General features: G+C 45.3%; 1 protein-coding gene across 5 annotated transcripts in view; it reads right to left on the reverse strand.

Moving 5' to 3' along the window:
* Positions 1-4,046: 4,046 nt before the first annotated feature.
* Positions 4,047-26,038, reverse strand: part of CAD (carbamoyl-phosphate synthetase 2, aspartate transcarbamylase, and dihydroorotase) — a 425,465-nt gene continuing 403,473 nt past the window's right edge. For all 5 annotated transcript variants that reach the window (XM_069605502.1, XM_069605501.1, XM_069605500.1 and 2 more), the window contains 4 exons: positions 14,368-14,523; positions 13,251-13,352; positions 6,933-7,027; positions 4,047-5,533 (listed from right to left, as the gene is read on the reverse strand). In XM_069605502.1, the coding sequence (XP_069461603.1) occupies positions 5,431-5,533; positions 6,933-7,027; positions 13,251-13,352; positions 14,368-14,523 (456 nt within the window). In that variant the 3' untranslated portion in view covers positions 4,047-5,430. The remainder of the gene's footprint in view (positions 5,534-6,932; positions 7,028-13,250; positions 13,353-14,367; positions 14,524-26,038) is intronic.

The following is a 26,038-nucleotide window of genomic DNA, read 5'->3' on the forward strand; positions in this document are numbered from 1 at the left end:
CACCTGCTGTGCCCTTCTCCAGCCAGGCAGCGAGGCGGGGACGACGATCTTGCTTGGTCCGTTCCGACAGGTTCTTGCACGTGGAGAAGGACGGTGCGTTCTGCATCTTGTCCTCATGAAGGCAGTAGAGACATCTCGAATGCTCGTCCTCCTTGAAAACATTTTACAATCTGCATCCCGGGCAGCTCCTGAACAGCTTGGATCCGGGCGTCGAGCTTCCCTTGTCCTGGGCCATGTCCGTTGAGGTAGGCCTCAGATCTTCTGGAATCCTCCAAGAAGCGTAACTCGACGAAAACCTCACCATTGAGGGGCGTAGAAGAATTCCGAAACGGGTCCCCGTTATCGGAAGTAGAAACGCTGGAGCTTGAGGCTCGATTAAACCGAAAAAATTAGAAAATCTCCTGAAAAAGCGTGAAAACGCAGTAAAAGCTCGAGACCTAAAGCACGAGGACTCCCAACACTTGGAACGTGCGGTAAAAATCTGAATGGCTGCCAGGGGAGGGGCTTAGGAAGAGGGCAGTCATTGGCTGGGGGCAGTATGACCCAGAGACCAGTGATTGGTTACTACTAAGAAAGACAGATCAGAAACGAAACTGATACTTATTTTTTCTTTACCGAGGATTCCCAGCCTGACGACGGGGAATATTCATGAGCATGTGAATCCATGCCAGACCCCATGCTGGAGAATATTTGGATACTTGTCACTGTGAAACTATGAGTTTCAATCCTAAAACTCACATTAACCCCTCTTGGGATAAGCCTGTCTGCTCAGTCACTCGAGGACGAGGCTGGTGCAGTCTCCAACAGGGAACTGCATACAATCTTGCCCAACAGGCACCAATATTTCTTCTGCTGCTCTTGCATTTGGTGTTTTTTTTTCTGAGTGGCCAACAGTCTATCCCGGCTACTTCCTAGTATTCTGCATTCTCTGTCAGTTTCCTGCTTTGAAGAGCACATGTCAGGTTTGTCGTAAGTGTTCGGGAGAATTCTTAAAATGTGCCAATTCCTCCCACCTTAGAGCCCTCCAGGTCTTAATAGATTTTGAACTTTTCAAATCAATGTGTTTTTCTGAGTTTGTTTCTTTTGGAATTATGGAGTCTAACCAACTCCATAGGCATCATCTTCTCATTTGTGTCACACAGCACCCTTAGTGCAGTGGCACAGGGAAACCTTTTCAGGCTTTCCCAAGTTTTAAATACCTTCTCTGGGATAAACTACTGTTTCCCAGAGTAAGTAAAGTGAAATTGATTTTGCTAGTCTTTTTAAATTCCCAGACCCAGCACACCCTATCTTACAATAGAGTGCTGGAGGGGTTACTTAGTATCCCCTGTGTCTAGATACTCATGTAGCAGTCAAATGCTACCCTTTCCTCTCAGAATAGCTGGTGGCAGTGGTTTTAGAACAAACTACCATGATTTTTCCCAACAGCGAACAGCAGCATTAAATTGCGGGAGCCATGTTTTTCAAGGTGGCATCTAAGCCTCCTTTGTTTAAACAGGTCCTGGTCTTCTTTTGTCGCCATTTCTTTTTGGAAAGGTCCTTCTAGAGTTTGTCTCTGGGCGCCAAACTAGGTTTGGTTCCTTTGTTCCTTCGCCTTTGGTGGGCTTCGGGAGTGAAGACCACCTCTGGCACCTGAGTGTCTGGGGTGGGCAGGGAGTGAGGGAGGTGCCTGAAACTCCCTGTGCTTAGTTCTCCTAGGAGACCCAAATGCACTCTGTGTTGATTGGCTGGCTGTCCGGCAAGGAAAGCCACCCTGCTGGGTGAGTGACAGCTAGGCTGGAATGAATGGGAGAGAACTGAATAAAAGGCGAGTCTTTTGGCTTGGAAGGCAGAGTCGACCACTGGAACGAAAGAACCGAAGACTAGCTTGAAGAGGACGGCTGCTGCAACTTCTGGACCGTTAGTTTGCCTGGTGAAGCCCTGCTACAGGTCCGAATCGCCAAGTTCATCTTGACAGAGAAGACCTGCAATGACAACTTCTCCCTTTGAGTTGGTGGGAGCAATCAACTCAACACTAAGCCACCTGGATACCCATATCAGAACTGGTTGCATTTACATCTGAGTGCTGCAGGAAACCAAATGACTTTGGAGAAAGACACCAGCTTGGATGCTTGACTACATCTACCGGAATTGATGATTTGCCAGTTGCCATCTTTTTGATCAGTCTCAGTGCAGAAGTTCCCAGACATCCTCCCGCATGTCCCTACGACTGAGGCCCAGCAACAGCGAGATCTGCAGGAACTGCCAAGAACAGAGGTCATCAGCTGGATCTTTTTCTTCATTTGTAAAGGCACTGTAACAGCAGTGAAAGTGCTTGAAACTTTCCCAACTCGCAGGCATAATCAGCTTGTGACCCAACCTATGCTTCTGCTTGCTACAAACTATTCCTAAGAACTTTTGCAGAGACTTTTCCGTTTATCCTAGCCTATTGACTTGACTCTTCTGGTGAACTCAAAATATTTGCACTGTCTCAGACGAACTGTAACCTTTCATGTTCTAATAATCTTTGCCTTTTACTCCTCTTGAAAAGTATTTCTGAAATAGTGTTGAATTGTATGTGTGATATATAATTGCCTCCTTCTTATGAATGTTTTATAACTGACAGATAAATACATTTTTAAGTATTTATCAAAGAAACCTTGAGTGTAAGAGTTTATTTGAACACTTGTGATTGTAGACCTCTGTGTAACATTACAGCTCACATTCCCTCTTGAGATCAGCCTAGTTGCTCAGCTCCGCTACCAAAACTGTAGCACAGACTTATACCAAAGGTTGCTTTTGCTTACACCTGTAGTCCTAGTTGTGTGTAGTGGTCCCACAGGGTACTGCATACAAACTTTGCCTACCAGTGAGTGCAAGGAAGCATCCGGCATGATTGTACCCACCAGTCAAGGGGACAAGGAAGTGCTGCAGATGGTGTTGGAGTTCATGGATTGTAGTCACAACTCAGCAGAGCCATGTCTTGCGAAAGGTCTTGGCTAGGCTAGCACTGCAGTAGAGCTTTCTCATCAGCAAGGCCTGAAAGTCTTCCTCTCTGTCTAGGTCTTCAGTGATAGATTACAAGAGATGAACCTTGCAATGGAATAGACACACTAATTATAGATTGAGGACTGGGACAGATTCTCAGGCTCCAGTCACAGTCATGCATCCATGCAAACTATTGGCAGCCACACAATCCCTTGGGTGCTGCCACTTTCAAGCATGGCGAGTCAGTTTCTGGGCTTTAGACTGGGATGTGAAGTCCAGCGTGAGCTCCAGACACCTACACATTCCAGTTTTATCTGATCATACTCAGCACTGTCCCTGCACAGGGGCGGTAAATAACCATATTAGACTCACATCCATGTCCACCATTTCATGCAAGCAATTCTGGTTTCCAGGGCTACCTGCAAAACAAAAGGCGATGGCTGGAAGGTTTGGAATTAATCCTAAACTCTGGCAATGTTCTAGGCAACCCTCCAGACCGTTTATCAGTCTGCCAAGCCACTACAGGAGGGGAAGACCATATGCAACAAATTAGGCTTGGTCCCACACCAAAATAGGCCGTTCAGCCCAGACTGCTAGATCACATCCCTTCCGCACAACACAAGACCACAAGGATCCCCAGAAATGTTTCTCAATGGGCATCATTAGTGTCCTTCCGATTTCAATGTTATTTACTTCCAGCACTGCACCTTGGACCAAATGCAGTGAGGGAGAAATGTTCCGGCATGTGGCATTGTGGGGTTCTAGTTAAATACAGGTAAACTCATTACAAACATGCTGGTGGGGGAGGCCCACAATGTTTACAAATCCTTACAATTAAGGACCCAATCACTAGATGTCAGGGTGATGCACAACATGCTCAATTGAGTTACTGTTCTGCAAGTTCTCACAAAGGTAGCACAATCACAGGAAGATCTCATCTCCCGACCAGGATGGAATTGCACCGTCTGCAAGATACATCATCACCATTTCTAGAGTTGCCAGAGGGGAACCATTGATGAACTATGGACAATAGGGAGAGTGTTTCACAATGACGGGAAAGACAGAAAAACAGTACATCATTTGCATGCGAAGAGTATGGTGATCGCACAAGAGTGTTTATTTTAAACATTTCAGTTTATTACAGTAAAGAAACTTTACAGGTGGTCAACGCATCATGTGCATAGAAAATCCTACAAAACAGCAGCAACATTCCCCTTTTAACCCCTGGCCCACCCACTCCCCACCTAAATTCATTAAACCCAACCTGTAGGTCACAGTTGGCAGAATGTACAAGCAAAGCATCCAGCATTTAAATCAAAATACTGATTAAAAAGGCAGTAGAGGGAAGAAAATCGAAAAAGGCAAAGGCGAATGGTCAAAAATAGTGCGTTCAAGCGTCAAGCTGTACTGGGTCCACTGCTCCATAACAAAACACATGAGGCTTGCTCCCAACAATGGTCTTCTGTGTGATGGAGCGACTACTGAACGCTTAAAGGAAGGGAACACAAGGGACCTTGAATTCTCGATGCTTCAGAGGACATTTTACTCGAGTGGCAGAGGGTGACTGAGGAAATGAGAGGTTTAGTTATGCATTGCCTTGCACTGTTCAAGGAATTAACCCTGAAAGAAACATTTCGGAGAGACCTCTTCGGATTTCTAGGCAGTTGCATTATTCTACACAAGAATGTTCCCTTTGAGAAACATTTGTTTTGCAAGAATGCTCCATTACTTGTGATTTCAAGAGAAGATCAGCACGATCACCCAGGTCATTCCAGTATAGTCGATGTTTCCTGCCCTCATATGGCTCTTACGATCACACAATGAAACTCGCTGCATAACGCCTTGCCTCGAGGTGGCCTCCAAGTTCAGCCATTCATAATTTTGGTAGCAAATAGGATTGACCACACCCTTGCTAGTGCAAAGGACGTCTTCCTCTCTTTTTCCCCCCGCATTTAAATCAAATCTTTTGAGCGGTATGGCCTCTTAATGCTGCTATCTTCAGCTCTTTACCTCCGCTGCCAGCAGCAGGAATAGTCTGGTTCACAGTCAAGAGGACCAGAGATTTATAAATCCCACCAGTACAGTAGTGCAAGCCTTCGTGATAGGCTACGCACGCAGAGGATCATGCCTCTCCAAATGGGCTCTGCACACCCGTCCCCAGTGTGACTGTAGATGATTGAGAAACCGCTTAATGTTTGTGACCAGTGTAAAGGGGGCAACATATAATGTTAAAAGCTTCACACTACTCCAGCAACCTATATAACAGCGGATCTTTTGGTCCACAGGTCTTGCCCTTTGAGATGAGACAGACTCAACATCCGAGGCGAGCAGTGATAGGAGAACCGTTCGAGTGCAAAGCATCCAAAAGGCATAAATGCAAACTATTCAGACTCCTCCAGCAGCAGCAGGGACCAACCAGCTCTCCATCCCGGGAGGCAGCCTGGAGAAGGCTTCAGACATGAATTAGGACTTGCCAAGCACTGTAGCCAACAGAGCCATCCGGATAAACATGCCATTCTCTGCCTGCCGGAAATAGGCCGCTCTCGGGTCAGTGTCCACTTCAAAGCTGTGGAGGACGAAAGGAAAGAGTTGGTGAACCGCAGTGCCTAGAACTCCAGATTTCCTTTAAAATGCTTTACTAACACACCGACACACACACCTAGGAACCGGAGGAGAGTATGCACTCAAGGGTTTATTATGCCTAAAACATGTATTTGGTTGTAAGCGGGTCTGCGACGTCCATCAAGGGCACACACTCTAATCCCTGTCCTGAAATGCCCTTGGCTACTCCAACAATGTAACAAGGTGTTTGTCTATTCACCACTTGCCCACTATGCTAGCAGCATTCGTCTCTTTCAATGCCACGGCTGCACTTCCCAGAGGGCAGCCCAGTCACTGATACTTAAATCAATCTCATAAAAGCCGCAAGTGCCATACTACGCATCCCTCTATGCGTAAATGAAAGCTTGGTGGCAGTGATTTAAGGTAGGTTGATGTTGGGACAAATTCATTTGCTACCTCTTTCCTTGCATTTCAAGTCGAATACCCCCCCCAACCCCCTCAGAGACAACCATGCCTGTTAACCACCTCCCGCTCCCATTAATAGCAAATTGTTGGCCCATCCTTCTGATTCACATGCTTCAACTTCAAACCCCATCTCAGTTATTTTGAAGTGCCCTATATTGCTTTCCTATTCCCTGAAGGTAATGGGTTTATACTTGGAGTGGTGTTTTTAGCCCCATCTGGTTGGATCTCTAAACAAGGCAGAGGTTCCGATATTTTACTCCATTTAGAGTGAATTTTTGGCACAATGACTGCCTCTGCTGTTGGCACCTCTCACTGCCCACGGACAAAGGAAATTGGCAGATCAAATGCAACAATCAAATTATATATGTCCAGATTGTATGGTTTTTACTTTACTGTACCTCGCCATACCCCACCCCCACCGCCCAACTTCGCATAGTACTTAAAATCTTGCTGTGAGCCATTGGGTTCTCTTTACCAATCTATAGCTACAATATCATAAGCTACTCCACCAATTAGACCTTCTGCCCACTTCGAATGATATTGGCAGTGATATCTTAAAGAATATATATTATGCACTACATAGACTCAAAGTTTCAACAACTGATGACCTAGGACTGCAGCAGCTACTGCAGGGGAGGGGAGGGGACAGCATCATACATTAACGAGCACATCCAGTTCACCTGGCTCCACAACATGATTTCTAGCCTTTTAGTGCCGTCATTACAACAATCGCAGAGCTGCTTTTCACCACATGAACCCCATGACCTTTCCAGGCATGGAACCTAGATCATTAATCTCCACAATTCTTACTGGTGAGCAGCAAGCTATTTACTTTAAAACAGACTTCCTCGGTCCACTCCCTTTACCTTACCCTTTAATAAATTCAGAGACTTCACCTGCAGTCTCTTGTCGGGGGTCTTGGATCGCTCACAACTCACCTGATTTCATTCACCCGAGGAAATGGGTGCATCACAACCATCTTCTTCTTTGCTCTGGTCATTATGTGTGGTGTTAGGATGAACTGTCCAAAACACTGCAAAGGACAAAATAGAATAGTAAATTCCGAAGGAAATATGATTCTGGAGTTATCAAACAACAGTACTAGACAAACAGAGGAATTCCTTGTTTTAAGCTTGAACACATTTAGTGGCAGACTAAATGCAAGTTGTTAAATGTGGTAACTATGGGACTGGGTCAGTGAGGCCCTCTTCCATGACCGTCTAACTACTTATTTAAGAAAAAGGTTTCTCACATGCAGTAGTGGAAGACGGCTAATGGCATAAAGAGGACTTGAGGACAGCCACATCGTCACTGTACTCCCTCTGCTCTCCATAAAGCATAGACCATTGTAAAAGTATAGGTCAGTGTTAGGATGAAAAATCTAAACGACTCCCAGTGAGTCATTCTCCTGCCATGTTTGAGTTTACCCACAATGTTCACTGACCTCAGGGTGCCCCAAATTTAACCTGTAGTCTACTTCCTCGGCAGGTTGATTAGGATTTCTGAGGTCCTCTGGCAAGTGCTTATGATGACCAATCTTTTGGAGGTGTACATGATTGCCATCAAGTTACTGTGAATTAGCAATGCTAAACTGGACAGCATTCCGGCTTTCATCAGGAGACTGGTTATAAGGCACACGCACATTAATTACTGAAAATATAACCTCTTTATACAAGTTCTCCATTAAAAAAAATAAATACCAGAACAGAGTACTAAACCTTTGCAATAACATTAAAATTTAAGGTGTCCTAAGAGGACAACAGTACACTTAACTAATATTAGTACCCGGCGAAGTGTGGGGGAGGCAGCCAATGAGGAAGCTCAAAACGGGGGCATTACCACATGGTCATCCGGCCATCTGAGCCTGCTCATAGCGGGAAGCCATCTTCCCCCGCCACCTGCCCAGCTAAGTGCTGACCTGCTTCCCCTAGTCTCTTACCCAACTTTCCACATATTTTTCCCCCCCTCCCTTCCCAACCCCACTTTGCGCTGCCTGGTCCCTCGCTGACCCCACGAACCACAGTGTTACCAGCGCTTCCCCGCAGCCTTGCAAATGAGTCAGCAGATCCATGGCGGCCATATTTTTTCGTTTGTTTTTTTAAGTTGAGAAATTACTGCATCCTTCCAACTTAACAAAACAAACAAAAACCCATTAGTATTGTCCGGGATACTAATAGCAATATTACCCATTCAGTCTCATTTCTGATTTAGATACATTTATTTTTAAACCAGCAACTGTCCCGAATGTTTCCAGTGCACTTGCTACTGTTTGCAATGTGTTCAAGGGGTCAGAAGTCATGAACAGCATGTTGTCTGCATATGCCATGAATGTAAGTGGAACGCCCATAAAGTCTGCAGTGACAGTGGATGCCCTTGTTTGGTCCCACGTTGTAGAACAATGGGGGTAGGGGCAGATAAAAGTCGCCATTAATAAGTAATCTAGCACAGGGCTGTACGTAATTAGCTTTTATCCTACCTACAAATTTGGGCCCCAATCCCATCTTTACCAAGGTCTGAAAGAGGAATGTCCTCTCAACCCGGTCAAAGGCTTTCTCAGTGTCTAGAGATAAAAGGACCGCTGGGATATTTTTCTTGTCTACTTTCTCTAGGCTAGGACACGTTCTTATATTATCGTTTGTCTTTGTTTTATGAAGCCTGGTCTGCATGTATTAATGAGGGCAGTAGTTCCTCCATTCCATTGGCTAAAACTTTAGTGTACATTTTAGCGTCCATGTTTATTAAAGCTACAGGACGGCATTACCCACAGCTACCCGGATCTTTACCTGGTTTTGGGAATATCATTTTTGCCTCCTCCATAGTAGGGGAGATGCAATCCAATTGTATAAAAGAATTATATAGTTGCACTAATCTGGGAGCTAAAATATGCCGAAATGTTTTATAAAATAAAGCTGGATATCCATCGGGACCTGGCGATTTAAAGGAAGGTTACATATGACCGTTATAATTTCTTCTTGAGCGATTTCCTTTTCAAGCTGAGCACTATGCTGAATTACTTTGGGAAGAGTAAGCCTCTAAATACTCTCTTTCTGAAGCGTTGGATCAGGGGACTCCGACTGATATAAATTTGTATACAACGTAAGAAATTGCGACATGTTTGCCGAAAAACCCCATATCATCTCCCCCGAAGGGGGCCAAATCCCTGTATAATCAGGAACATAGCTTTCTGTCGAAGTGGTTGTTTGGGAGAATTCTCAGAAATTTGCTAATTCCTCTCTACCTTAGAGATTCCCCACCAACTTTGCTGGATTTTGAGGACCTGAAATTTTAACCTGGAGAGAGCGAGACCCTGTTTCCCACTCATGTATTTTTACTTTGATTTGAACTCTGTGTTTCTGTTTGTGGAGTCTGACAAACTCCATAGGCCTAATCTTTTACATTGTGTCACAGCACCTTCAGTGCAGTGGCACAGGGAAGTCTCAGATTTCCCAAAGGTTTAAATACCTTCTCTTGGATAAACTACTGTTTCCAAGAGCAGTGAAGTGAAATTGACTTTACTTAAATTTGTAACTTTCTAGACCACAGCGCACACTACCTTACAATAGGGTGCTGGAGGGGTTACCTAGTATCCCCTTTGTCTATATTCTCATGTAACATTTTCATGTTACCCTTTCCTCGATTAATGGCTGGTGGCAGTGGTTTACTTTTAACTACCGTGGTGTGCTTTTACTGCGGGCTACGTTCGCAGCTGCAGTAAAGCACCCAAGGGTGCCAGTTTAGTCAAAATGGCCCTGGTCATCTTTTTTCGCTGTTTCTTTGTGGAAAGGTCCTTCTTGAGATTTACTCTGCACACCAAACGAGGTTTGGTCCCTTTGTTCATTTTGTCTTTGGCGGGTTTCACTGCAGAAGCCCGCCTCTGGCTTCAGCGTGTCTGGCAGGGCAGGAAGTGAGGGAGGTGCCCAAAACTCCCTGTGCTTAATCCCCTTGGTTACAGGAATGCACCCAAAGGTAATTGGCTGGCTGCCCTTGGAGGACAGCCACCCTGCTGTGAGTGACAGCTAGGCTGCGAATGAATGGGGGAAAACCTGCATAAAAGGTGAGGTCTTTTGTTTGGAAGGCAGAGTCGGCCACTAGACAAAGGAATCGGAAGATCTTGGAAGAGACGCCTGCTGCAACTCCTGGACTGTTGGGTTGCCCGGTGAAGCCCTGCTGCAGTGCTGAAGCTCTGAATTCGCCTTGACTAGAGAAGCCCTGCAAAGGACGACTTCTCCCCTCTCTCGGAGCAGGCTGTACTTCCATTGCTGCTGCAGGAACCGATTGCCAAGGAGAGGAACACCAGAATCGAGTGTCGCGTCTTTAAGTCAGAACCGAGCTACAAGAAGATCCTCCGGACTCCTATGAAGCAGGACTGACCAAGCATGAGCCACCTCAGAGTGCTGGACCCCAGATGCGAGGAAAGCCCATAATGTATCCGAGAACCGCAGTGGTGCGATTCACAAGGAGCTGAAACCAAGTGCTGCTGATGTGAAGTTTGCTCATTGCTGCCGCCGACCTTTAAACCGTAGTGCAGGAGTCCCCAGACTACGTCCTTCTTGTCCCCACAACTGAGGCCGAGGAACAGGACCTGCCATGGTTCCCAGTCAATTGGTCGAAAACATTTGGTCGACAGGACAACTGGTCGACACCATTTGGTCGAATGCCAAATGGTCGAATTTTTTTTTTTTTTTTTTTTTACCCCTTTTTTGGGGGAGTCCCCCCAACCCCCTTTTTTTTCTTTTTTTTTTCCCACACGAAAACCCACAAAACACATATAAAAAAAAAAAAAAAAATCGACCATTTGGCATTCGACCAAATGGTGTCGACCAAATTGCAGTCGACCAGTTTGCTGTCGACCAATTGACTGGACACCATCTGCCATACTTCAACTGGAACAGAAGCCAGCGGGAACCAATTTCTTCAGACCTAAGGTACTGTAAACTCAGGGGTACTTATCTCTTGTCATGTAGCCTTGCTATCTCTCTGTTGCTACTTGACTTGGTTGCATTTTACAGAGTTGCTTGCAGCTTTGCCCCTCGCACGCCTCCCAGCTTGTGGCCCTATAGTGATTTCATTTTCTACAAAGATTTCTAAAACATTGTGCAAGACTTTTTACTTACCGTCAAGAAGTGCTTCAGCTCACCTAGACTTTGCTCAAGTGACACTGGCTTTCCTGGTTCACTGAAAGACTAACCTCTGACTTTGTGCTTTAACTATCCCTCAACAAAAAAGGCACACATTCTATAACTTGTGTAGCTGGGAAAGGGTTAATTTACTTTGCATTTGGAGGGGGCGTGGGTTCAAAAGTACTTACCTGCTTAAGAATATTTGTTAACCATTATTTTATTCCCAAACCTTTTCCTTTTGACATCAAACTCCGTATTGCTCTAAATGTGCCAGAGATATATTAATGTCCACAGTGTTCTAGTTATTTAAGGCACCTCCGGGTGTAGGAATGGTCTGTGTGCCATCCCAAAAGGGTATCTACTGATTTAGTGAAACAGAGTGCATTTTGAAGTTTATTCAAGTCTTACATATATTTGATTCCTTCTAAAGAAGGCTTACTCAATGGACTATTAAATTAATAAATCATTGTTTAATCAAGAAAGAGAGTGTTTATTTGAATACCTGCCACTGTGAATATCTATGTTATAACCCTACAGCTCATGTTGACCCCTCTTGAGATGCGCCTGGCTGCTCAGTCACTCTACCAACTTGTGTAGTACATGCTTGTACCTGGAAGAACCAGTTTCCCAGTTAAAGCTGCTCAAGCATGGAACACACTCCCCATTGACCTTAGGCGCCCCTTACCGTACGCTAGATTCAGATTCAATGCTCTCAAATGGCTTCGCTCCAACGACCTATAACCTCTTCACTCTGAGAACCTTTGTCAAAGCACCTGACAGCACTAATGTGACTTACTTATCTTCCTACTCATAGCTGTATCCATAGGCTCTCATTAACTTACGTCTTGCTAGTCTGATCTTTATCCGGTGTACCCCCTCCATGCTCCATGAATAGCAAATGTCTACTCCACCTCACTCACTGTATCCACATGGTATCAAATGAATGTACTGTTTCATGTACATTGTACACTGTAACTCAACTGTATAAATAACTATGTTGTCAAGCCTCACACATTGGGCCGCTTATTGTAACCCACAAGCAAGCCTCCTTATGTATACTTATAGCGCCTTATTGCCTAGAGGGCTGCAGTGCGCTTTACAAATCCAAAATAAATAAATTGTACTTCACATTGTAACTACATGTATGTACTAAATTGTGACAGGCACTGTAAGCTTTGAGAATTCCTGTACTGCTGCGCCCAGCTGCCCAAGGGCTTGGTGCGCATTATCAAATCAATAAACAAAGGTGGGGTTAACTATTGCCAAGAGGGCAAGGCTGGTGCAGTCTTCCACAGGGAACTGCATTCAATCTTGCCCAACAATTGCTTTTTTAAACATTTGTTGAAAAAGCTGCTATAGAAGCTAGGAAAACTATTTTACTTAACTGTAAATCCCTTTGAAAGATGTGTGGAACAATCGTCACATCCACAGGAACATGTCCTAACTTGGTTCCATCTTCTAAAGTTACTTTGTGAACTTTTGGGCACAAGGCGCCATTCAGCTTAGGGTTGGACTCAAAGTTAGGGCTTCTATTCCTGTAGCATGGTTATACAATTGCTTTATTACTTACCTTTCATTTCAGGTGTATTGGTGAATTGTATGCATTGTATTATCCAACTTGAATGTATATATGTTTCATATTTAGAATGTTGTGTCATATTACCCGCTTGATTCATTTTTATAGTGTGTTTTTGGGCCTACAATGAATAAGTATTTTCACACCTACCTGTCCAAGTAGAATCATTGTGTATTTCACTGTGTTGAAGCATTGTGGGTTGTGGGATTCTAACCCCACTCAGCTCTCCTGAGACTTAGCCTTGACCCCTCTCCACGCTTACCTTGATTGGATTGGCTTAACGCCCAGAGTTACCCTATTCATTACAGCTAGGGTGGGCTCATAAAATCTGTCCACCAGGCCAGATTTTAGAAATCCATCTCAACAGTGTGTTCTAAGAGGATCTCGCTTGCCAAAAAAGGGGCAGCCAGACAAGTGTCAGCAGATATGCGGTGGGCCTCGCAGAGTGAGGCTGATCAAGCATCAAAAAAAGCATTCCCAACAGCAAACCCATGAATTTCTAGACCCTATTACGCGGCTCCCAAGACTTGGCGCGTGTTGCTTTGATGTCCAATACTTACTGCATTGTACTCTTCCACAGATGCAAACCTCTCCTTCTGGATGCGGGTCATGTACAGGACATCCGAGTCAAGAAGAGCCTCCTCAATACTGTCAAACTCTTCCTACAAAATCAGAAAGACACATGATCATGCATAATGTACCTTGGCTTTACAACAAAGCTAGCAGTGATATTTTCCCCCCACCCCTAATAAATTACCTGCCGAATAAACGTAAACGTGCTGCAAGGGTTCACAAAGAGTTTATTCGGCTACACTAAGCCCTATGTCAACAAGGGTAAGAAACTTGGCATGTCCCATGCAGTTGAGCAAGCATTTGTTTCCTTAAGGGGTTTGGTAAGTGTGCGTGTATACATTTCCGGTTAAACTAAAAATCCTAGCCAACTATGGAAAACCAACCAGACTGTGGCAGTGGAGTTCAAGAGTGACAATTTGGTATTGTGCAGGTGACCCTCCCTACACACTGTCCTCTCCAAGAATTTGTAGTATCACACAATTGTGGAATGCCCTACAGGAATCTTGCTGTTGGCAGGTCTTTCTGACATGACAACAGAGGCTTCCCACTTTGCAGAAAGCCATGCACTGGCTAAACCAGTGAAATTAACTTTGTAAATAACTTGACTTTTTAATGCCTAAACGTGGATGCAAGAGAAATACATTTTAGTTGGGAATAAGGGTAAAACACGTAAAACAACAAGACACAGTCTATTTAGGTGCTTTGACTGTGCTACCTAAAATCAGCAAATGCAACCTTTGATTTTTTTTTTAAATGAAGGCAGGGACTCCCAAATGCCCTTTCTGGATTTCCATTTCAACATTTGCGTGCCTTTGCATGCAAATTGTTATAGACCTGCAATCATCTATGTTCCAGTAAATGGAACTGTAGATAAAAATACACTTATGATCCACTCAGCAAGTCTAGTCTGAGAAAAAATGTACGTTTGACAGAATAGTATTTTTCTGACATTTCCTCCATAGTTTACATTTAAATATTTATTTTTCACCCCCTATCTTGATGCTACTCTACTGGTAAACAAGACTTAAATCTCTTCCCATTGATTCTTATAGTTCTGAACCCCAGTTGCTATAATACTTCCTCAGACACTCTGCATTGACTCACCTGTTTTATGCCTTTGGATGCCACAAAATGAATTATTTCAGATGGCATGCGCAAGTTCTTGGGAGTCACATATCGCAGATTCACACGGTACTGTGTCAGAAGATAGGCCAGAGAGTGGACTGTGCGGCCGTGCTTCAGGTCCCCGACCATAGTTATCTTTCAAAATGAAGAAAACACAACTTTGTTTAGCATATTTGTAATTAAGGAAGAAGGCAATTTGTTAAAATATCCCCACAATTGAGGTCAAAGAAATATTACGACCCTGTTAATGGTGGCAATGGATCAAACAAACAGGGGTTTGCCCAACTATACTGAAACACAGAACTTTAACTATTCTTACTAGCAACCAAGCCCCCTCCCTCTCAGCATCTTCAACTTCACATTGCTGGCCCTTGGTTCTCCTACTTTGACATGAGCATACCTCCCCGAGTGGGCTTTACTAACTCAAGAGCATCTCTTCAAGATTGCTTTCCATGCTGCAAGGTGCCAAAACTCAAAGCACCAATATGACCCTCACCCCTCCCCACCTCCAATTCAAAGGACCCCCATGAATTTGCACTTCAGGCCATTCTTTATTTCCAATTACTGTTCATTACAATTGTGTACTCAAGTTTCTTCCTGTGTTAAATGTCATTCCCTATGCCACATTTTCATCTTGATTTAGGCCCAGTCACTCAACTGAATCTGCTCTTCTCATGGTTTCCAAATTGCCCCTCACTTCACGCTACTGTAAGCATTACTCTCTCCTTGTTAGACTCGTCGGATGTATTTGATACAGTCAACCATTGTATTCTTTCTGCTCTTTCCAGCATCGGTTTTCAAGATTGTTATTTGGTTTCATTCTTAGTTGTCTTCCCGTACTCAGTCTCTTGGGCTGGTCAATGCTCTTGAGTTTTTCCTCTAGCTCACAGTGTTCAAGTCTTTTCCCTTGGCCCTCTCCTTTTTTCCTCTTTATACTTTCTCCCTTGGGCTTTTCTTCTTTTGGTTTTCTCCATCATTTATATGCTGACGATTCTCATTTTTCATTTACCCTCTTACCTATTCTGTACATTCATCTCTGCTTGCGATACAAGCATGGATATTTTGCAGTTTTTTTAACCTCAATCCTTTCCTGCTAATACGATTCCTCTCCCCCCTCTCACCTCTTTCTATTTAGTTTCCTCCATCTTCTATGCCTATTTCCCGTACCACACGCAACTAAGTTGTTTGCTTTGATTCATCCCTTTCTTCTCCGACTCGTATTACTATTTTATGCTCATGTCGCTTTCAATTATACATTTGGAAGGCTCGCCCGTTTCTCACCTTTCCTGCTTCGAAGATTCTTATATCTTCGATTGTTTTATATCTTTTATTGCTCCTCTCCTTTTTCGTTTTCCTTGCTTCTCTCCGTTCCATTTATCACTCGTCTATTCGTACTTTAGATTTGCTGTCTCCTCGTGACTATTTTGCTGCTCTACACTCTTAAATGATGATCCTTAAAATCTTATTCACTTTTTAATTTTCTTTGTATTGCTTTCATGTGCCTATGGCCTCGCTTCCCTTTCGCTTATCTTTCTATTCTACTACAGGCTCTCTTTGTTCTCAATCTCTTTTTTCTAACTGTTCCCCGGCCGCTTTCTGCCTGCTTCCGTTCCTTTTCTCTTCTTGCACATAGGCAGTGGAACGCTTTAGCCCTCTCCCTCCATTCTATTTCATCTTTCTCCATTTTCAAAACTCGTCAAACAACGTCTTTCCAACTAATTTTGGTTTCATTATTTCCTTACTCATTTCTATGTACTGTTGTGTGCTCTGTACTCATCACTAGATGTTGGACTATATGCACAGCATGCGATTCTAAGCAGATCCTCAAGCATCAGAGGCAAGGCTTAGAATTACAAGGGTATGAGAGTGGTGAAGGGTCAGCTAAGTACACACAGAGCCCTCTTACTACACTTAGACTGTGTATACAAACAGTTATTTAGGCCTTAGGGCAATCTCTTAAAATGAATAACTGCAGGTAAGTAACACCAACACATTGCCTATTAAAATATACGGTATCCCATGTTTTTCCAACAGTAATTACTTTGAAGTAATTAGTTAAAAAAGACTTTTAATTATATATGGGGTTAAGGGGCTAGAATGGGTGTGAGAGGTTTGGGGGTAGTGGTACTAGTGTATGAGAAAGGTGTGCTTGGGGAGGGTGGCCCCACAAATATAAATAAATAATTAGAAGTGATTTTTCAAAATAATTACTGTTGGAAAAATAACATGCAACCAAAATATACATCCACTTGGGTGTGTTCTGCTAAGAACACTAACACTTCACTTTTAAAATACAGCTAGAAATAGTTTTAAGAATACTGCAAGTGCAGTAAAGCAAGTTGTTGGTTATGATTTTCATAGTAATGATGAATCTTCCTGACCTGTGTCAACCCCAGAAATGTTTGGTTTTACTGGTGGATTATCTGATCTTATACCTCCGAGTGGGAACCTTTTTCCACATTCAGACTCTTACTCTTTATAGGTGTCATTTTTAGGACTCCCCACAGTGTCTTTTAAATGTTATCCACTTCGACAACATTTTGGCAGCAAGTGCCTATTGTTGCTGGGTTGCCCTAGGGCAGTGGTCGGCAAACCTTTTAGGCCTGCACCCCCGCCCCACAAGAAAGTAAGTCCAAATGGCTATGAACTATCGTGTGCCGTCACCGCACCCTACTCCCAGTATAGTCCCTGGGCTCCCCCACCTGCTCCCATCACAGTCTCTGGGATGCTTCATCCCACTCCTACCCAGTCCCTGGGCTCTCCCCACCACAGTCACTGGGCACTGCCCACCCTGCTCCCACCACTATCCCTGGGCTCTCCCCACCCTGCTCCCACCACTATCCCTGGGCTCTCCCCACCCTGCTCCCACCACTATCCCTGGGCTCTCCCCACCCTGCTCCCACCACTATCCCTGGGCTCTCCCCACCATGCTCCCACCACTATCCCTGGGCTCTCCCACTCTGCTCCCAGCACAGTTCCAGGTCCAGTGGCAGCTGGTGAATTCTTTAAGTGGAAGGGCATACATATTTCCCCTCCGACATAGCATAGCGACCGGGCGTAGCAATGTAGCCCCAAACCAATCAAGGGGTTTTTGGGGGGTCTCCCACCCTCCCCCCACCCCTCCCCTGGGACTTTATTTAAAATGTTGCATTTTAGAGCACACTTTTGTAAAAAGAAATTGGGTAAAAAGCCAAACAGTTTGAAAATGGCACTGGGGGGGGGGGGGGCAGGCTTGATATTCTTTACTGGACAGCTATGATAGATGTCCTGTAAAAAAGAACCTGTCCCACAGTGCCTAATACAATCAACATGATTATGTGTCTATGCAAGGCGCTGGGGGGGGGGGGGGGCGCCCAGGTGGAACACATGGTATTTTTGACTGGACATCTATGATCGATGTCCAGTAAACAAAATACCATCCCGGTCCCCTGGGCTCCACAGCGACTCAAGAGAGTCGATTCTAGCAGGTGGGTAAGGAGGGATTGTGCAACAAAGGCACCCTCAATACACAAAGGACTCAAACATGATGCAAAGAAGAGAGTAAAAGGCCAGAAGAAGCTAACAAGAAATGGCCACAAAAGAAGACAGTGGTGTTGGGCAGAATTACATGCAGTACCCTCTGGGGCCACCACACACAATTAGGACTACAGCAAGACCAACCTTTGGTATAAGCCTGTACCACACAGTTTTTGGTACCGAGCTGAGCAGCCAGGCTTATCTCAAGAGTAAATGTGAGTAGTACAAGTAGTTACACAAAGGACTTTCAATCACAGTGGTTCAAGTAGACACTTATACTCAAGGTCTCTTGGTAAAACACTTATTAATTGAATTACACAATCATTATAGACCAATACACTTCAATACAAAACTACGTTTTTGAGACAGTTTGAGCTCCCCCTGATAAAGGAGCCAAATGGCAGTTCAGTTACTTAGCAGTGAGCAAAAAGGACAAAAGTAAGCAAAATAGATTACATATACTTTCTCAGCTGTGGAAATAGTTTCAGCTCACCAGAATAGTTCAATTCAAGTAAATGGGCTAGTTTTCTGGCTAGGAAAGAGCAGTTCTGGTATCAAACGGTAAAGTCTTTGCAAAGGTTCTCAGAAGTACTTTAGGTGAAAAAGAATAGTTTGTGGGGGTCACAAGCCGATTAGGCCTGCAAGTTGGGAAAGTTTGTGAAACTTTCCCCGCGAGAGAGATGTTCTCTCAATCAGGTTGGCACAGTACCTTTGTATGACGAAAACAAAATGTTGAAGTCGTGGTTCTTGGCAGTTCCTGCTTATCTCGCTGTTCCTGAGCCTCAGTCATGGGGACAAGAGGGAGGACATTGCGGGACTCCTGCACTGCACAGGATCGTTGAAGAAAGCAAACAAAATGGAGTCACTTCAGTTCCAGTAGCTGTGGATTCAAGAACACAAACTGGTGTCCCTCTCCCTGGTTAAACCTAACCAGCCTTGAGAACAGTATCCAGGTGTGTGAGTTGATTGTTCCAACCAACTCAAAGGAAGAAGCCGTCCTTGAAGGAGCTTTTCTGTCGAATGGAGTTTGGCAATTCGGACCTGCAGCAGGGCTTCAACGGGCAAACCAACTGTCCAGTGGTTGCAGCAGTCCTCTTCCAGCCCGTCTTCGGTTCTTTCGTTCCAGTGGTCGACTCTGCTTTCCAGTCCCGGAGGCTCGCCTTTTAAACAGTTTTCTACCTTTCATTCCATCCTAGTTGTCACTCACCCAGCAGGGTGGCTGTCCTTGCCGGACAGTCAGCCAGCCAATCACGCCAGAGTGCATTTGGGTCTCCTAGGAGACTAAGCACAGGGAGTTTCGGGCACCTCCCTCACTTCCTGCCCACCCCAGACACTCGGACGCCAACGGCGGGCTTCAGTCCTGAAGCCTGCCAAAGGCACACGAACAGTGGGACCAAACCTGGTTTGGCGCGCACAAACACTAGTAAGACCTTTCAAAAAAGAAATGGCAAAAAGGAAGACCGGGACCCGTTTAAACACAGAGGGCTTAAGGCGCCATGAAAAACATGGCTCCCGTCATTTTGTTTGAGGTCGGGAAAAATCATGGTAGTTCGTTGTAAAACCACTGCCACCAGCCTTTTCAATAGGAAAGGGTAGCATTTGACTGCTACATGAGTATTTAGACACAGAGGATACTATGTAACCCCTCCAGCATTCCATTGTCAGATTGGATGTGCTGGGTCTATGAATTTGGAAAAGACTAGTAAAGTCAATTTCACTTTACATTCTCTGGGAAACCGTAGTTTATCCCAGAGAAGGTATATAAACCTTTTGGAAGTCTAAAAGACATCCCTGTGTCACTGCACTGAGGGTGCCGTGTAACACACGAAAAGATGATGCCTATGGAGTTATCGAAAACTCCATAATCAGAGAACACAAATGTAAAACACACATCAAAACACATGAAAGGGTGGGGTGGGAAAAAAGGCTCACTCTTTCCAGGTAAAAAAAAATCAAATCCTCAAAATCCAGCAAAGTTGCTGGGGGTCTCTAAGGTAAATGGAATTCGCACATTTCTGAGAATTCTCCCTAACAAGGGGTCATTTAGAGAAAATGGTCACCCTTGGGTGCAGCACTGCAGCGGAGGTATCTGCCTGCAGATACATGTCACTAGGTAGTAAAAAAGAAAGCACTGCCACTAATTACTAATTACTATGCAACTCCCCCCACCCCCCCACCCCTGGCCTCCCACTACACTACCACCCCCTACCCCTCTAGCACTCCACATAGGTTGCTGTGTGCTGGAACCATAATAGAAACACTTATAACCAGAAATAAAGGTTTATTATAAATACAAGTAGGCCAAGTTAAGTCTTGGGGCAAGTACTGTTAAAAAGTCAAACATTATAAAAACACAACACAATGCTTGAAGGTACATATACTGAAGCATAAACCTTCAGAATACCCAACAGTAATTCTAGGGAAGTCAGACCTTATCATACACTTTTAGTATAGGCCACACCTATTCATGGGGAGTAAAAACGATGTTACATTTGGATTACTTTACAGTAAGTCAAGGGCAGTAGACCGTGTCAGTTATGCAGTGACATTCTGCAAAGAAATCACATACAGCCCTGTTACCAGGCTACGTTTATAAATATTGGAACACAGGTTCAAGGAACAGTTTATACCTATAACTACTTTGTGGATAACAGTTATTCTAGGTGAGTAAGACCTTTTTGGTTTAATACACAATTACAGTTTCTTTTCAGCTCAGTGGATCACAGTCCAAGTTAAGCAAGAACTTGTTACACTAATTTAGGATTGCACCAGGCAGACCAAGATCAGCTACACCTACAGAACATGTTTTAAGAATGGCACACAGCTATTCTAGGCAGGTAAAACCTAATGTTGTAATGACAATGCATTACTTACCGTAAAAGCATTTCTGATGGTTGTATCTGCTTAGATTCACATGCTGTGCATAGGTCCGACATCCAGTGGTCACTGCGGAGTATTGCATTTTGTTTTTCGTAGTCGAAAAAGAGGACGTCGACAAGGCGTGTCTGTAACACTATCCCTATAGTGACGTGCGTTGTACCCACAATCCCTCACGCGTCGAGGTCCCTCTGTTTGTATTTTTCTGCCCTGAGGGAGCCTTCTAGACGTGAGTGAGTACAGAAAAGAGAGAAATATAGAAAAGGATGTCTATGTTCCTTCCATCCGAGCGGGGAGGAAGGGTGGGCGCATGTGAATCTAAGCAGATACAACCATCAGAAATGCTTTTACGGTAAGTAATGGATTGTCTTCTGATGTTTGTTAATCTGCTTAGAATCACATGCTTTGCATAGACTAGCGAGCAGTATCCGGAGTTGGAGGTGGGTTGTGTGAAGGAACAGTAGAGAAAAGATGTCTTAATACTGCCTGTCCCACCTGGGAGTCAGATCTCGAGTGTGCATCTAGACAGTGTTTTGTAAAGGTGTGCACAGAACTCCAGGTAGCCGCTTTGCAGATGGACTCAAGGGGAACATTTGCAATGAACGTTATGGAAGCCCCAGTGCCTCGAGTGGAATGTGCTCTTGGCTTGAAGGGTAGTTCTCTCTTAGCAAGAGTGTAACAGAGAGTGATGCATTGAACAATCCATCTAGATATAGTGGACTTTGAAACTGCATCTCCTTCTCTTCCTGCTGCCACAGAGACAAAGAACTGATTAGTCTTTCTCAGTGGTCTGGTTCTTTCCATGTAGAACATGACAGCTCTGCGTACATCTAGTGTATGCAGACTTTTTTCTCCCAAGCTGGAAGGGTTTTGAAAGAACGTTGGTAGTTCTATTGACTGGTTTACATGAAATTTCGAGATTAATTTTGGTGCAAACCTTGGGTGTGTGCGTAGAACCACCTTATCCTTGTGAACTGTTACGAAGGGGTCTAGTACAGAAGGAGCCTGTAGTTCACTTACTCTCCTAATGGAGGTGATAGCTATTAGGAAAGCAGTTTTAAGAGTGAGGTCTTTAAGAGTTGCCTTGTGCATGGGTTAGAAAGGAGGGCCCATGAGTCTAGAAAGTACCACATTTAAGTCCCATCCGGGAGCTGGGTTAGCTATCGGAGGGTGTATTCTCTTTACCCCCTCCATGAAGGTCTTGATAACTGGTATCTTCCACCACAACACTTTAAGTTGGGAAGTGGTGTATGCAGAAAGTGCCGCTAGGTGAACTTTAATGGAATTGAACACTAGACCTGAATCCAGTAAATGGGTCAAGTACAGAACAATGTTAGTGGGAGAGCAGTCAACCGGGTTGATGCTCTTACCTCTACACGAGATGACAAATCTTTTCCACTTGCTAGAATAGCAGTGGCGAGTATTAGGTTTTCTGCCTTCCCTGAGGATGTCCATACATCTCTGCGGGAGTTGTAAATGTCCAAATTCTATGATCTCAGGAGCCAGGCTGCTAAGTTCATGGTCTGAGGGCATGGATGCAGTGTCCTGCCCTTGTCCTGTGACAGCATGTTGTACGGGCAGGGAAGTTTCACTGGGGGAAGATAGGGACATCTCCATCAAGTGAGCGAACCATGGCTGCCGGGCCCACATTGGGGCCACTAGTATCATGGTAACCTGCTCCTGATGCATCTTGTGCACCACCTTGTTGAGGAGGGGAGTCGGGGGAAAGGCGTAAACAAATTTCCCTGACCATTGAATCGACTGACCGTTCCCCTTGGACTGGTTCTGGGGGTACCTGGAGGCGTAACTTTGGCATTGTGAGTTCTCCAGAGTTGCGAACAGGTCTATTTCCGGGAATCCCCATTGCGTGAAGACGTCTAAGACGATGTCTTCGTGCAATTGCCATTCGTACTCTTCGGGCAGGGGGAAGTCTCTGCTGAGTTTGTCTGCTAGCAGATTGAGTTCCCCAGGTACATGTTGTGATAGTAGGAACATGTTGTGTTTGAGAGCCCACTTCCATATATTCTGGGACAGCTTGGACAGTCCTGGAGAGTGAGTGCCCCCTTGCTTGTTGAGGTAGTGCATGGCTGTGGTGCTGTCTGTGAGGACCATCACTGTCTTTCCTTGTAAGTGTTCCTGAAAGGCTTTCAGTGCTTTGAACACCGCTAGTAGTTCCAGCAGGTTTATATGCTTGGATGCTAAGCTCGGAGTCCACACTCCGTGAGCAGTCCGATGGGATAGGTGAGCCCCCCATCCTGTAAGGGATGCGTCTGTGGTTTGAGTGGCTTCCACTGCGGGTGTGGCAAAAGTTTTCCATAATAACAGTTTTTCTTTTGTCCACCACCGTAGCGAGAGAACCAAGGTCTGCGAGACCACCACTAGATCGTCCCATTGTCCGCTGGCCTGACACCACTGGCTGTAGAGCCACTCTTGCATTGGGCGCATGCGCAGGCGCGCGTGAAGTACCAAATAAATACATGACGCCATCATCCCTAGCAAGCGCATTGCTTTGCGTACCGTCACCTCTCGACCTGCCACATAATGGGGGATCTGAAACAGCATGTTTTGGACCCTCTCGTTGGAGGGGAAGACGAGGCTGTCCTTTGTTCGAATTAGAGCCCCTAGGAATTGTTTGATTTGGCTGGGGTCTAAGCTGGACTTCTTTTTGTTGATGGAGAAGCCCAGTTGGGACAAAAAGGTCTACGGTCTTTTGGGTATTGGAGAAGCATGTTTCGTAAGAATCCTCTGTTATGAGCCAGTCGTCGAGGTAAGGGTATACCGGGATGGATAACCTGCGCAGGTGGGCCGCTGCCACTGCCAGTACTTTCGTGAATACCCTTGGTGCAGATGCTATCCCGAATGGTAGTACTCTGAACTGGTAGTGTTTGTTCTCTATCTTGAACCTGAGGTATTTTCTGTGCGCTGGCAACATTAAGATATGAAAGTATGCATCTTTCATGTCTAGTGTTGTCATGTAATCCCCCTGTGATAACAGTGGGATTACTTCCTGCAAGGTCACCATACGAAACTTTTGGGGTTTGACAAACTTGTTCGCTGGGCGCAGATCTAATACAGGGCGCATGGTTAAGTCCTTTTTGGGTACAAGGAAGTACACTGAATAAATACCTTCTGTTACCTGAGATAGGGGTACAGCCTCTATAGCTTCTTTTTTCAGTAGCTCTTCTACTTCTTGAAGAAGAATAGTGAGGTGTTCCGGTGTCATGCGTCGGTTCTGTGGGGGTCTGTACTTCGGGGAACCGTTGAATTCGATGCAGTATCCGTGGGCTATGGTGGATAATACCCGTCTGACGATATTCCCTCCCATGCTGAAAGGAACGATGTTAGCCGGCCCCCGACCGGTGATGCATGGGAGGGGACCCGAATCTTCGGGTCATTTGTTGGTATTGGGCGTGGAACCTTTGGGGCTGGAGCCGCGACCTCTTCCTTTGCCACGGCGTTGGCCTCTTTGACTAAACTGGGTGTTGTTACCCTGGTTAGAGGGCCAGTTGGTAGCAGAGTAAAATTTCTGTTGGTTTTGCTGCTGGCGTTGGCCACGAAAGGAGCGTCTATTGCCATAGCTGCGTCTGTTAGGGGGCCTAGAAATTTTGGTCAAGAGTCTTGATGGTATCAAACTCTTTCTTCGCATGTTCTAGGGCCTCATCAACTGCTTTCCCAAACAGATGTGTTTGTTCTATGGGCTTATTTATCAGGGAAGCCTGGGTTTCCGGCTTAAATCCCGAATTGCGCAGCCAGACATGGCGTTTGAGAAGTATTCCCTGAACCAGGGAACGGCCAGCCGTCTCTGCGGCATCTAAGGAGTTCTTTACGATGCCCTGCTTTACAAGAGTTCCCTCTGAGATTATAGCTAACAGGCGTGAACGCAGGGGTTCTGGTGCGTCCTCTGCTTCGCTGCGCAGCTTGCTCCACTGTGCATCTGCGTAGCTAGCTAGTAGGGAATTGTTATTTGCAATCCTAGTTGAGAAGGCGGCGGAGGTTGTGATTCTCTTCCCAAGTGCATAGAGCTTCTTGCCCTCTTTGTCAGGTGGTGCCTCACTAATGGATAGTGGTACCCCCGCTCTTTTTCTTGTATTAGTAACTACGAGGGAGTCCGGAATAGAATGTCCTCTGATGTACAAAGGGTCAGAGGACGAAGGGCTGAAGAGCTTTTCTATCCGAGGGTTGACCCCTCTGACTAAGGCAGGATTGGAAAGGGAAGGAGTTATTCTTCTCTTTATAGAAGCCAGGAGCGGAATAAACTGACTAACAGGGGCTTTTTCTTTAATAACTTTCTCTACAAAGTCTATGTCAGGAAGAGTCTCCCCTGTGTCTATTTCAAAATGCGCTGCTGCCTTGCGCAATAGTGCATTAAGTGAAGGTTGGTCATCTATGGGAGAGGTGTTTCCAATAGGTGAATCCTTGGGAGGAGAAGGGTGAAAGACATCAGGGTCTGAGTGCACTGATGGGGATTGCCAAGGCTGCACTGATGGGGATTGCCAGGGCTGTGAGGTAGCTGTATCTTCTTCAAAAGCTCCTGCACTAGTGTAAAGATCTTCTTCAAACCCCTCTTCCTCATATTCTTCCTCTCCACCCAAACACTCCTCATCTTCCTGGAGGTATTGCTCCTCTTCAGTGAGGTGATATGCGTTGGTAGAAGGGGGAAACAGCCTAGGAATCTTGACCCTAGGGTCATCCTGGGGCCATTCTCTTGGTCTTTTGGGTGTGGGTGGGTTTTGCCTTCCCAAAAACCTTTCTTTCCATTTTCTCCATACAAGAATGGAGTCTTTCAAGGGTCTCATGGGGGACCCCTGAATAGTCTAGAGGGGGGGAAATCAGTGTCTTCACCTTCAAAATGCTTAGAACGCTCCCACAACGTCGAAGAAAGGTTTCCGTCGCCCTCTGAAAAGCCCTCCGGTAGTTCAGAAGTGCCCTTAGATGAAGGGGGCAGTTCCTGGCTACTCTTGCGCTTTTTTGGCGTTTCCATAGCTTTTTGTGCGGTATTCGACGTTTGTTTCGTCGCCCGCTTACGTTTGTCTTCGGAAACAATTCTCGCCAGGCTCTCGACAACGAGTTTGTCAGTAGAGGGCTCTGGTGTCGACGTTGCCTGCGTTACGCGTTGTTCCTCGACGGCCGCTCTATGGAGCGTTACGTCGGATGATTTTGAGGTAGCGCCCGTGTTTGATGAAAGCCCAATCGCTGGTCGCGGCTGCGTTTGCGGGTGGGGCTTGAGACCCTTACGGTCTGAGGTAGACGCCAGAGT

Source organism: Ambystoma mexicanum, chromosome 4p, assembly GCF_040938575.1.
Source record: "Ambystoma mexicanum isolate Mex_15411 chromosome 4p, UKY_AmexF1_1, whole genome shotgun sequence".
Taxonomy (NCBI): domain Eukaryota; kingdom Metazoa; phylum Chordata; class Amphibia; order Caudata; family Ambystomatidae; genus Ambystoma; species Ambystoma mexicanum.